This window comes from Helobdella robusta, assembly GCF_000326865.2.
Source record: "Helobdella robusta unplaced genomic scaffold HELROscaffold_77, whole genome shotgun sequence".
NCBI lineage: Eukaryota > Metazoa > Annelida > Clitellata > Rhynchobdellida > Glossiphoniidae > Helobdella > Helobdella robusta.
The window spans coordinates 523,289-537,104 of NW_008705439.1; the positions used below are offsets into that span (position 1 = coordinate 523,289).

General features: G+C 35.1%; 2 protein-coding genes across 2 annotated transcripts; both read left to right on the forward strand.

The window, feature by feature from the left end:
• Nucleotides 1-3,749: 3,749 nt before the first annotated feature.
• HELRODRAFT_133386 (hypothetical protein) lies at nucleotides 3,750-6,840 on the forward strand (the record flags this gene model as incomplete). Its single annotated transcript, XM_009031702.1, has 10 exons — nucleotides 3,750-3,798; nucleotides 3,913-4,056; nucleotides 4,283-4,402; nucleotides 4,814-4,890; nucleotides 5,236-5,331; nucleotides 5,582-5,704; nucleotides 5,945-6,015; nucleotides 6,141-6,181; nucleotides 6,468-6,567; nucleotides 6,753-6,840. Coding segments are annotated over 10 exons (909 nt in total), but the record flags the coding sequence as incomplete, so codon positions are not given.
• Nucleotides 6,841-9,980: 3,140 nt separating this feature from the next.
• Nucleotides 9,981-13,188, forward strand: HELRODRAFT_181936 (hypothetical protein; the record flags this gene model as incomplete). Its single annotated transcript, XM_009031703.1, has 11 exons — nucleotides 9,981-10,071; nucleotides 10,307-10,422; nucleotides 10,593-10,750; nucleotides 10,893-11,055; nucleotides 11,346-11,536; nucleotides 11,795-11,947; nucleotides 12,154-12,262; nucleotides 12,365-12,544; nucleotides 12,647-12,782; nucleotides 12,959-13,035; nucleotides 13,129-13,188. The coding sequence occupies 11 exons, from the start codon at nucleotides 9,981-9,983 to the stop codon at nucleotides 13,186-13,188; spliced, it is 1,434 nt and encodes a 477-aa protein (XP_009029951.1).
• Between the last annotated feature and the right edge of the window lie 628 nt (nucleotides 13,189-13,816).

The window sequence follows — 13,816 nt, forward strand, 5'->3', positions numbered from 1 at the left end:
ACATATATAAATATGCCTTGAGTTTACTTTGCCTTTTCATAATTTAAAAGTTAAAACTGCACTGACATAGAACACAAAAAATTTTAAAAATGTTGCTGATTTTGGCACTAATATTTTCCCGCCATTTTCTACTTTCCGGCCAAGAAAACTCGAGTAAGTCAGAATTCATAATCAATACACAAAATTTATACCTATAATTAATTCTCTTCTAATCATTATTCACAATTAATGCACATAATAATTATTCATAATTTTACTTGCAGACAACATTCCCTTTACTCTGACTTCGGACAAGAAGCATGTTATCATCTATAGAAATTCTTCTGAAGTAAAATTATTATAATATATATATATATATATATATATATATATATATTACTGAATTAATATTACAATTTTTATTACTATTACTGCTAGCAGTGAGTAGAAGTAGTAGCACGTAGTAGTAGTAGTAGTAATTAGCAAGTAGTAATTATTAGTGTTGGCTTGTTTTACCAAATTGAAGAATAGTTTTTGAATGCTGAATAAATTGACATAAATTATGCAAATGATCGGCAGATTACATTGGAGTTAAACTACACAGCTGAGTTCAGAGTTCATTTAGTTTGGATGAAAAATAATTCTTTCGAAAATGCTGGTAAACCTGGCGAAGATGATGGAATCGGAATCGACAAGCTCGAATCAATCAATATAACCGATCCGAGATACCGAATCGAGTTAGTCAATCGAAATGTAAGAGTGGGTGTGTTTGTACGCGTGTGTGTTTGTGTGTGTTGTGTCTGTGTGTGTGTGTGAGTGTCTGTCTGTGTGTGAGTGTCTGTGTGTGTGTCTAGATATATATATTTATTTATTTTTACGTATTTATGTGTTTGCCAGTTAGCTAATGCAAACACCTTTAAATTTACTACTACTACTTCTATTATTATTATTATTATTATTATTATTATTATTATTATTATTATTATTACTATCATCATCATCCTCATCATCATCTTTACTACTACTACTCCCTACGACCGCTACTACTGTAGTCGCTGCTGCTGCCATCATTACTACTACTACTCCCTACTACCGCTACTACTCTAGTAGCTGCGGTGGCGGCTGCTGCTACTACTACTACTGTTTAATACTACTAATACTAATGTTGACGCTAACGTAGAAATGAGTATTGGTCAAACTTTGGCGTGGCTAACTTAACAATACGAGATGTCCGGAGATATGATACAGGCAACTACTTAGTTTTTGCTTATAAAGATGCGAACAGTTCCGAAAGGATTAAACAACTGAGATTTCTAGTGACAAGTTGGTCTGGTTAGTGGATAGACTGAGTGATAAGTGAAAGAATGAAATTATTGATGGTTAAATTATTGTCGTCTTCATCGTCGTCGTCATCATCTTTTTCATCATCGTCATCATCATCGTCTGCAATCGTACTCTCATTATCATCATCGTCGCCACCATCATCATCATCATCATCATCATCATCATCATCCACTTCATCAACATCGTCATCATCATCGCAACTAAAACCGTAACCATCATCCTCATCATCGTCACAACTACAACTATCATCATCACAAATATCATCAACATCATCTTCATCACAACCATCATCATCGTCGTCGTCGTCATCATCATCAGAATATTCAAGCGTAACGTTCCTACGCAACAACCGCTACACCTTTACAACTGGATACGCTTCCAACTTACAAAAACCGGAAGATCTCTCTAAACGATCCGATCAAATATTTTGTACCGGTCGATACGGATATCCGATACCGAAAATCACTATTCGGTTTAAGCCGTTTGATGATGATGACGATTACGCTAAACCCGATACGATAAAAGAAACTGGCCATTCAGTTAGTAAACTTTCCGAAAGTAATAATGATGACACTATGAGTCAAATGGACAAATCTAATACTATTGTTAACAATGACATTGATGTTGACAATGAACCTGATGAGGGTATAAAAGGCTGGCAAGAGTTGGACAGCAACAACTTCGTCATGGTTGGTGTCTCTCATTTTTTGTGTTTCTTAATTCTACAGTTTTTAACCTACCGATATGCACGTGTAGTGTACAAGCAAAATAGCTCATTATAAGCAGGATTATCTTTGCATTTTGAAGCAGTTCCCCGCGTAACAGTTCCTTAGAGCTTACCATTAGGCTATCACGTTCGCTATCTTATCAATCAGGATAATTAACTTTGAAAAACTTTTATATTACTCAATTTTTGCGTTTTCGAATTATAATTAACAATGCAAAAGATACCAGGGCCTAATGAAGAAGAATTCAAATTTTTGGTACATCCGTACCGAAATCAATCCGGTAAGTACAAGTGCACTTTAGAAAGTGCCTATGCACCGAAAAGGGCGTATCATTCTTTCTATATATTCAGTTAGTGTCAACAATCATCACCAGCGTCATCATTAATGTTACAATCATCATCATTAATGTTACAATCATCATCATTAATGTTACAATCATCATCATTAATGTTACAATCATCATCATTGTTGTCACAATTTCAACTTCAGCCTTATTTTGTTTTCTTCATCTTCTTTCAGATCCATCAGATCAATTCGGTATAAACTTTCGTAGAAATTCCCAACCCAAATACATGCGTGTGTCGGCCGGATCGCATCCCACGGTCAAATGCTTCGGACCCAACAGAACAAGCAATAACCCACCTGGAACACGCAGCCATCTAGGAATGCTGGTGGCCGAAGTAACGCGAGGCAAACCACAATTTTTAAGGTGAGTCAATCGTAATAATTGAAATACACCAAACGAACACACGTGTGCATATCAGTTGTAATGGTCAACAATCACCAACAATGGCAGGGGCAGTTCCAGGATACATGCCCAGTCATCATCGACGAGTACAAGCAGCAGAACAGCCAGTTACTCTTCATTCTCTGATATAAACGGAAAAAAGACGAAGATGGAAGTAAATCGTGCCGAGACTACAACGGATAACAAAGCGCAGAACTTGAATCAGATCTTTCCTTCAAGGTCATTAACAACCTCTCCAAAACTCCCGAATTTAACGGTGACTGATGAAGAAGGATCAGGATCATTGGTTCTCGTTGGCCAACTTGAAATCCCACCGATTCACGAAAAGTTCACTTACACCGTCATCTGCCGTTGGGATTATACGGCGGATCATTTGCCTATTTTTGATGGGATCAAGTTGATACATGAGGGTTGTCGATGGATGGATGGATGGATGGATTGGTGGATTGATAGATTGATGGATGAATGAATGAATCTATAAATGAACAAACGAACGAACGAACGAACATCATTGCCATTATTATCGACCAAAATTTCAGACCTAGGTGGAGCAAACGATGAGGACGAGGATTACAACATGGCAAACAACACTTCCGGGGTATCTATTTCCGGTTCCAATTCTCAGACGGCCGTCATCATCATTTGCGTCATCTTCATCTTCTTGGTTGGAATGATTTTGGCCGGAACCTGTTTCCTGTGGAAATATATGAAGGAGAGAAAGATGGTTTGATGATGACGACGACGACGATGATGATGATGGTTGTGTGGATGATGACGATGATAATGGTTATGAAGACACTGCTGATGACGATGGCTTCTTTATGATTATGTATTTAGCCATATTTTTTAAAACTCACAATAAGCTGAAAACCCCTTTCGAAATTTACTTGCAAACGTCAAAAAATGAAAAATACAACCCCGACTTACCATTGGACGAGCAAACTGACTGCTTGGCCTATGACCCTGCATGGGAAATCCCCAAAGATGCACTCAGACTTGGTTTCGATTTTTAATTTAGCTACTTATTGCGATTTCAATTTCGTTTTATAAAAATAATTTTTGTCTTGGTAAATATAGTGTTAAATTTTTTCAAAATTTTATTTCATTTCACAGAATCCCTTTTAGGTCAAGGAGCCTTTGGAAAGGTCATGCAAGGTCGTCTATCGCTTGATAAAATTAGCAGCCAATCAATTTTAAATCAGCGCATCACTGACCAATCAAAACCAAGCACACTCGTAGCTGTTAAAATGGTGAAAGGTGATTGGTTGATTGCTAAAATATTAGTGATTGAGTAATTTAAATATGTAAATATGAAATTTTTTAGAAAATATTAATATGAAAAATTAATAAAAACCATGCTACCAGTCAATCAAGCACTGAATCATTCATTCATACATCTATCCATCCACTTATCTATCTATCTATCCATTTATTCATTCATTCATTCATGCACTCATCCAGTCAATCACTCTCATTCATTTAGACGTTTACAATCACGAGCAAGTCCGATCTCTGCTCTCAGAACTGAAGATAATGATGTTCATAGGATCTCATGTTAACATAGTTAATCTTCTTGGGGCAGTAACTACCCAACTAAACAGAGGTAGTAAAATAAAAGAAGTAGTAGTAGAAGTAGTAGCAGCAGCAGTAGTAGCAGCTGCAGCAGCAGTAGTTGTAGTAACGGTAACAGTAGTAGTATTATTAATATTCCCTTGTGCCATTACTTTATTCATTCATTTATCTAACTTGCGTTCATTCATTCATTCATTCGTTCGTTCGTTCGTTTGTTCGTTCATTCATTCATTCATTCAATCATTCATTCATTCATTCATTCATTCATTCATTCATTCATTCATCCATTCACTCACTCATTCATTCATTCATTCATTCATTCATTCATCCATTCACTCACTCACTCATTCATTCATTCATTCATTCATTCATCCATTCACTCACTCATTCATTCATTCATTCATCCATTCACTCACTCATTCATTCATTTATTCATACATAGGACTGTTCTACGTAGTGGTTGAGTACTGTGGTAGTGGCTGCTTGAGGGATTACCTCATAAAAAATAAAAAATATTTTGTTGGCGGCGACAAAATAAACAATAATAATAATAATAATATAATTAATAATAATAATAATAATAATACTGCTACTACTGCTACTACTACTACTACTGTTACTAATAGTAATAATAATAATAAAAGCGAAACCGGAAATGGAAAAGTTGAAAAATCATCCTGCTCAGATTGCAGGCATCCTATCCTGAAGCAAAAACTTTTCCCGCCAGCTAAAAATTTATACGTTGACGGTAATGACAATGATGCTAATGATAAAAGTGATGGTAATGATGACGGTGATGATGGTGATGATGATGGGGATTGTGATGGGGATTGTGATGGTGACGAAAATGTAGCAGCGGAGAAGAAGAAATTTGTGGAGAAAGTCGTGCTAACGATGCGAGATTTGCTGAGCTTCTCGTTCCAGATTGCAAGGGGCATGGAGTACTTGGCCTCTAAAAAAGTTATTATTATTATTATTATTGTTGTTGTTGTTATTATTATTATTATTATTATTATATTTATTATTATCGCTGTTAGTGTTGTCGTCGTTATTATTATAGTTGTTGTTGATTTTGTTGTTGTTTTGGCGGTCGTTTTTTTTTTTTGAAAAGTAACATCAACAACAACAACAACAACATCCCCAACAACAACATCCCCAACAACAACAACAACATCATCAACAACAACATCAACAACAACAACCTCAACAGCTGATCCACAGAGACTTGGCGGCAAGAAATGTGCTTGTGGCAGATGACAAAATCGTAAAGATATGCGACTTCGGCCTGGCCAAAGATTGCTACAAGTACAGCGAGTATAAGAAAAAATCAGACGTCAGTAATGATGATGATACTGATGATGAGGATGATGATGGTGATGATAATGGTGATAATGATGATAATAAGGATGGTGATGATAGTGATGAGAATGGTGATATTAATGATGATACTGATAATGACGGTGATAATGATGATGATAATGATGATGATAGTGTTAATGATGATGATAATGGTGATGATGGTGATAATAATGATGGTGAGTGTGGTGATAATGATGATGACGATGAAATTTAGGCTCCTGTTCCAATCAAATGGATGGCTCTCGAAGCCTTGACCCATAAGCTCTATACGTCACAAAGTGATGTGTTAGTAAAAAATTGTTATTATTATTATTAATATTATCATTATTATTATTATTATTATTATTGTTATTATTGTTGGTGTTATTCTTATTATTTTTGAAATGTTATTATTATTGTTATTATCGTAGATGGTCATTTGGCGTTCTGATGTGGGAGATTTACTCTTTCGGTCAGTATAATGATTGAATGAATGAACGAGTGAGTGAGTGAGTGAAAGAATGAATGAATGAACGAGTGAGCGAAAGAATGAATGAATGAACGAGTGAGTAAGTGAGTGAAAGAATGAATGAATGAACGAGTGAGTGAGTGAAAGAATGAATGAATGAATTGACAGACGAACGAACAAATGATTTAACAAACGAACGAACACAGAATCGAATGGATGAATGGAAGAACGAACAAAGGAAAAAAACGAACGAATGAATGAACAAATGAATTTTGTTTATCTTCGCCAGGTGGCAACCCTTACGCTGGCATTGACATGAATGAACACTTCGTTACGAGGCTAAAAGAGGGTTTGCGATTGGAGAAACCGGAAGTTTGTGATTTTGAAACGTTTGTGATGATGATCTGGAGATGATGATTTCAGCAATTTTGCTTCTTTTTTACAATTTTTTCATAAGTTTCACCTTTTAATTCTATTTCTAGACCTTTAATTCTTTTTATAAACCCAATTCTATTTATAAATCCAATTCTATTTATAGATCCAATTCCATTTGAAGATTCAAATCTATTTATAGATTCGAAATAATGACGTCATGCTGGAAAGCCAATCAGAACGATCGACCCACGTTTTTCGATCTGGAAAAATCACTCTCTAAACTTTTGCAGAGTCTTACTGGAGATGTGAGGATGGATGGATGGATAGATGGTGGAAATGAATGATTGATTGAATGACTGAATAGATGAATGGATAAATATATAGGTAGATGGACTGATAGATAGATAAATGAATGATTAAATTAATGGATGAATGAACGAATGAAGAACTTATTAATAGAATCATGTTTAAAATGTTAGAAAAATTGACTAAATGACGGACGGTTTTTGATTGATGGATTGATGAAAGAGTAAATGGATGAATGAATGAATGAGTGAATGGATGGACAGATAGAATTTGAACCAACCCCCAAAAAAATAATTTATATTCTTTCTTTTATCCAGGTTTACATAGATGCCGATATTGGCTATGGAGCAGACTCACCGGGAGAAATAAACTCTGAAAAAAATTTTTAAAACCGTCATCATCATCATCATCGTCTTCATCATCACAATAACCATTATTATTGCTATGATGATTATGATGATGATGAATAATGATAATGATGATGATAACATTATTTTTTCCAGGTTAAGTTTCGCTTTAAATCAGAATCCATTTCGTCATAATCTCACTTAGCTTTTTTTTGAAAACTTTGCTATCAGTGCTTTATTCAGTAAAATTTATTTTTCGATATCATTATTATTATTTTATTTTATTTTTATTACTCTTCTTGGACAATCATAGCAATAGAGAGCTATGTCGAACATAGCAGAAATAATGCTTTACAAGCTGATTGATCAGTTAATTCATTCGTTCGTTAGATTTTGTCTCAAGGGCACAATCATTTTGCTGAAAGAAAAAAAAACGAAGATTTAATTCTACTTAATCAATAAACTACTTAAATAATAATAGCAATAATAATTTTAAATAACTTGTTAAACTTCAGAGATAATATGCAAATGCAGTGGTTTAGTCCGAACGAAATGATAAAGCTTTATCAGTGCAAACACTTACATTTAAACTTTGAATCAACAAATACACACACACACACACACACACACTCACACACATATACATACATACATATATATATATATATATATATATATATATATATATACACACACACACACATATATATATATATATTATGTATACAATGTATATACTGATACCTCAATACAGTTTTTAATACATTTCCTCAAATAAATATATATTTCAAAGTGGTAAACGCTTACTTAACATAACTACTGCCTGTGTTGTTGGTATTATTAGTGATACTGATAGCAGTATTTGGGATTCCATTATTCTCGGTACTCGATAATATCCGTAGAAATGGGACTATCTTTCGATCCGGATCGGTCGGTCCATCCGACCCTGGAACAGCATAGGAAGCAAGCTTCGTTCAAAGCGGACAAGTTGACCAACTTAATGTACGGTGGGTCTGAATGGACGAAGAAGAAGAGGAGGATGAGTGAGTGAGGGGTGGAAGATGGCGTCGTTTTCATCGTTACTTTCACCACTATCATCATCGCCATCGTCGTCGTCGTCATCATATAACTATTAATGCACAACTATCGCAATCACTGTTGTCAATATTTCATAACTACAATCAACAATAAGATCATTAATGTTAATCAACCAATCAATCAACCAGCCAATCAATCAATCAACCAACCAATCAATCAATCAACCAACCAATCAATCAACCAACCAACTAACCAATCAACCAACCAACCAACAAACCAACCAACCAACCAACCAACCAACTAATCAACCAACCAATTAACCAATCAATCAATCGACCAACTAATCAACCAATCAAGTCGAGGTTACCAAAGACACGGTAAAACAGCTGGGTCCAACGTCAATCAATCACTTGAATAGACTCGACCTGTATAACGAAGGCATCAAACAGCACTGCTTGGTCATAAAAATTGTTCAGCAAAACCCAGAATGGAATAATTTTGAGGATATTATTGCCATTATGAGGTTGGTTGGCTGGCTGGTTGGTTGATTGGTTGATTGATTGGTTGACGGCTGATAAATGAGTGAGTGAGTGAGTGAGTGAGTGAGTGAGTGAGTGAGTGAGTGAGTGAGTGAGTGAGTGAGTGAGTGAGTGAGTGAGTGAGTGAGTGAGTGATCAAGCCATCTTTCATTGATTATTGAAAAAATCCCCATTCCAAGCAAATCAATCAAACGTTCTAGAACAGCCACTACCCATTCGAACATTCTAGAATAATCATGCGCTATTGTTTGTCCGGATTAACGGTTCACGAATCCATGTTCATCGATATAATTGAAAACCAAGGAACGGAAGAACAGCGCAAACACTGGATGAACCAGATTAAGAAGTTGCAAGTCATCGGCACGTACGTGCAAACGGAGCTGGGACACGGTCCGTAACGAATTGGGAGGAATAGAAATGCTTTTAAATGAACATTTTATGAAGTGTATTTATGGAATAAAATCTTTTTTTTCATTTTAAGTTGCTATAAACTCGCAAAGCCGGAAAAATTTTCGCTTATATTATATTTTTTTAAAATTCACCCTTGAGTTTATAAAACATCCAATCGTTCATTGCCTTATCAATCAATCATCCAGTCAATCAATCAACTAACCAAACAATCAATCAGCTAACCAGCCAGCCAATCAATCAACCATCCAGTCAATCAATCAATTAACCAAACAATCAATTAACTAACCAGCCAGCCAATCAATCAACTAACCAGCCAGCCAATCAATCAACCAAACAATCAGTAAACTAACCAGCCAGCCAATCAATCAGCCATCCAGCCAATCAATCAATTAACTAAACAATCAATCAACTAACCAGCCAGCCAATCAATCTACCAATAACTCACTCAGGGACAAACGTGCGGGGATTAGAAACAACTGCCATATATGACAAAGAGACTGAACAATTTGTTCTCAATACTCCAACCTTAACTGCAACCAAGTTTTGGCCAGGAGGATGTAAGATGTCATTTATTCTTGTATTTGTTCATTCATTCGTTCATTTATATCGTTCTTTCTTTTGTTCGTTTGCTCATTTATGTTTGGTCAGTTATCCTTCATTGAATAACTAATCCATTTATCCAATCATTCATCCATCCATCCATCCATCCAAACATCAATCAATCATTCAATCAACCAACCAACCAACCAACTGACAGTGGGCAAGACATGTAATTACGCGGTTGTGATGGCACAGTTGATTACCGACGGTTCGAATCACGGGGTACATCCCTTCGTCTGCCAACTTCGAGATGTCGATACACATTTACCGCTATCCGGTCGGTACATTTCATAATCTTTAATAATTATTATTTGACAGTATTAAAATTTATCATTGCTTATTTTAACATTAGTTTTGTAATACATCAATACATTTTCTGTTCATACTTCAATCTGTCCATTTTTCAATCTATCCATCCATCTATCCATCCATCTATTTATCCATCCATTCATCCATTTATCCATTTATCCAACCATCCATCCAACCATCCATCCAACCATTTATTATCCCAGGGATCGAGTTGGGAGACATAGGGACCAAACAGGGATGGAATGGGATCGACAACGGATACCTGAGGTTGGACAACGTGAGGGTACCAAGAACCAACATGCTCATGAAGTATTTCGTCGTAAGTTGTTGCATGGATGGATTGGGTGAATGAATGAATGATTGAATGAATTAATGAATTAATGAATTAATGATACATGAATTAATGTATGAATAAAAAAATGAATGAATAAATGTATGAATGAATGGATGGATGAAGAATCGGACATACATACACACACGCGTAAATAGGTGCACAAAGACGGTCGGTACGAGCGGATCGGGTCGAACGATAAAGCCATCTACTCAACCCTGATCTACGCCAGATCATTGTGCGCCAGTTTTTATGGCGGGAGAATGGTCATCATGGCCGCCTCTGTGGCCATTAGGCACTGCCTGGTTATGAAATGGTTACTACTGATGATATTGGTGATGACGACGATGATGTTGATGATGACGATGACGTTGAATTATTCATTCTACTATTAACTTTAGTATCTTTCCAACTTACATCCACAAAATGACGTCATCATCATTCAAAACACACGACAGCGATAAATACGGTTCTCTATTCGAGAATCGATTCGTGAAGAATACACTGGTCACCGAACTGGCAAGCGGCCTCGCCATCTGGCTGGCCGGCAATGCTCTCTCCAATGAATACAAACGGTTGCTACCGAGAATCATGGATGGAGACTCGAGTCCTCTACCAGCGGTGCATCTCTTTTCTGTATTCTCTAAACCTTTCTCCTTACCTTCTCAATTTTTTGATATTTCTTAATTTCGTTCATAAAGAGAACATTGAGAATAAACTTAATTTTAGCGAGATTTTATGAGCTAGTAGTTTGAATAATTAGTTTATCTGCATGTAATAAATTAATATTCATTAGAAAAATTTTATTTTTTATTAAGAGAAAATTTATTCTTTTAAAAATAGAACTGAAAACTTATAAAAAATAAACTATTTTCACGGATCCTACACTATCTTATCCCACTTCATGCCAGCTCCATGCCATATCGTCCGGATACAAAGCCCTTTCGACATATTTGGGCCCTGAGGGGGTGGAGAGGTGCAGAAGATGCTGTGGTCAGGTCGGAGGTTTGGTGGCCAGTGGACTGCCAATCATCTCCGAGACTGTCTCGCCAGGTGTCACCATTGACGGCGATAATACTGTTATGTATTTGCAACTTGCTAGGTAGGTACGTGTGTGTGTGTTTGTTTGTGTGCGTGTGTTTGTGTGTGTATGTGTTTGTTTGTTTGTTTGTGTGTGTGTGTGTTTGTAAGTGTGAATTGTTGGATTTATAGATGTTTGTTATTTCATATTTTATGTCCTTTTGTAAATCTTAAAAGTTAAACTTGAAAAAAACAATAAAATACAAAATACAGATTGTCAAGTGATCTTCGGTGGTCAGCTTTCACAGCTTAGCATTGAAATTATTTATTTGTATATCAGATACCTTGTAAAGTTGGAACGAAGAAGAAGAGAAGACGGAGATTCAAAGAACGAAAGAGGTGACGATGTTGATAACGAATTCGATTCGTCCGGTCCTAACTCCAAATCATTCGCTCTCCATATGATCAAATTGCACGGTCTAAAATCGCAAAAGTTAGTTGGTTTTGGATGAGAAAAACAAAAATTATAATTGCTTGTATTATTACAAATAATTATAATTAACCAGTTATTATGAAATTATGCTAAACAAAATTAATTCACCGATGTTAATTATGTGAATTATATCCTCATCTACCTACAGCACTTAATTTTTTATCAAATCACACAAAAATTATCGCATATTTCTCCCAAATTTCAAGACTAATCGAGCAAGCTTATGACAGAATGACGTCACTAGTGACGTCAGAGGGCCTGCCACTATACGAGGCCTGGAATCGAACCTCCGTCGATCTAGTGCAAGCCGCAGAGGTGCTTTAATTAACATTAATTTACCTAATTAACATAAATTGGCCTAATTAACATAAATTAGCATATGTTAATGTAATTACCCGTTTGCAAAAAAAAATTAAGGCCTACACAATTTCATACGCCGTGAAAAGTTTCTATGACGTCATAATGAGTTGTGGTAATGATCAAGATGGCGGACCGGATAGGGATGATGAAGATTTGAAGAATGTTCTTTTTGATGTTCTCTGCCTGTTCGCCGTTCACTCGTTCGTCAGTAGTGTGAACGTTTGTTATCATCTTCTGGTAAGTTGTGGTTTGTTGGCTGTTCCTTCGTTCGTTCTTTTGTTCGTTTGTTCGTTCGTTCTTCATTCATTAATTCATGCATTAATTCATTCCATCATCCAGACAGACAAACTACCAACCAGCAACCTATCGGATCTACGTCAATCAATCGACAAAATGGTGGACAAATTGGCGCCAAATGCTCTAGCTCTCAGCGATGGACTCGATTTGAGTGATGCCGAGTTGGACACTTGCATCGGTTCGAATATCGGTTACTTACGAATCGAATACCAAACCCAGCATAACATTTTCATCTTATTAATTTTAGACAGAAGTTAAATGTACGATAAGAATGTAACACATAAACAATTATGATAATCAATAATTGTAATGATAATTATTCATAATTAATTAATTAATTAAAATTTCATGTAGGAACTTATTGCGGTAATACAGACGCTGATATATTTAATTACGTGGCTGATGTTCAACCTTACAACGCTAAACCAGACGTAAGAATTTATATTATAATAACAACTATAATAATAATAATTATAATTATGAATAAGAATTATAATTATAAATAATAATTATAACTTTTACAGCTCTTGAAACCAGTGCTGGAAGGTCTGAGAAACTACTTCAAACTGAGGTCGAGACTTTGAATATGCAGATGTAAATATACTTTGTATGTTTGTTTGTATGTGTGTGTGTTTGTATGCCTGTGTGTGTGTGTGTTTGTATGCCTATGTGTGTGCGTATGTGCGCTCCGAGAACTTTGAAATTAAAAAGAGATTTTCTGAAGCTATGAGTTTATATTTTATTTAATCATTTGTTTGAAACTTTTCAATAAAACGTAAAAAAATAATTATTTAATGTTTTTGTTATTATTAATATAATTACTATTATAAATAATGATCTATAATAATTAATAATTATAAATAGTTGTGTATATATTTATTATATTAGAGCAAAAATAAATTGAAGAAATACTGAACATACAATATACACAACAATGTTTGTGTGTGCGTGTGTGTATGTATGTGTGCGTGTATGTGTGTGTGTGGTTTGCGTTCATTTTACACTAGCGAAAAAACGTCATTGAAATTATTAATTGGAAAAAAAAATGAAATATTTCTTAGGAAAAATATAAATTATAAAGAATATTATTATTATTGTTAATATTATTGTTATTATTACTATTATTATTTTTATTTATGTTATTATTATTATTACAATGTTATTATTACTATTATTATTATTATTCTCATCATTGTTTATCATTATTATTAA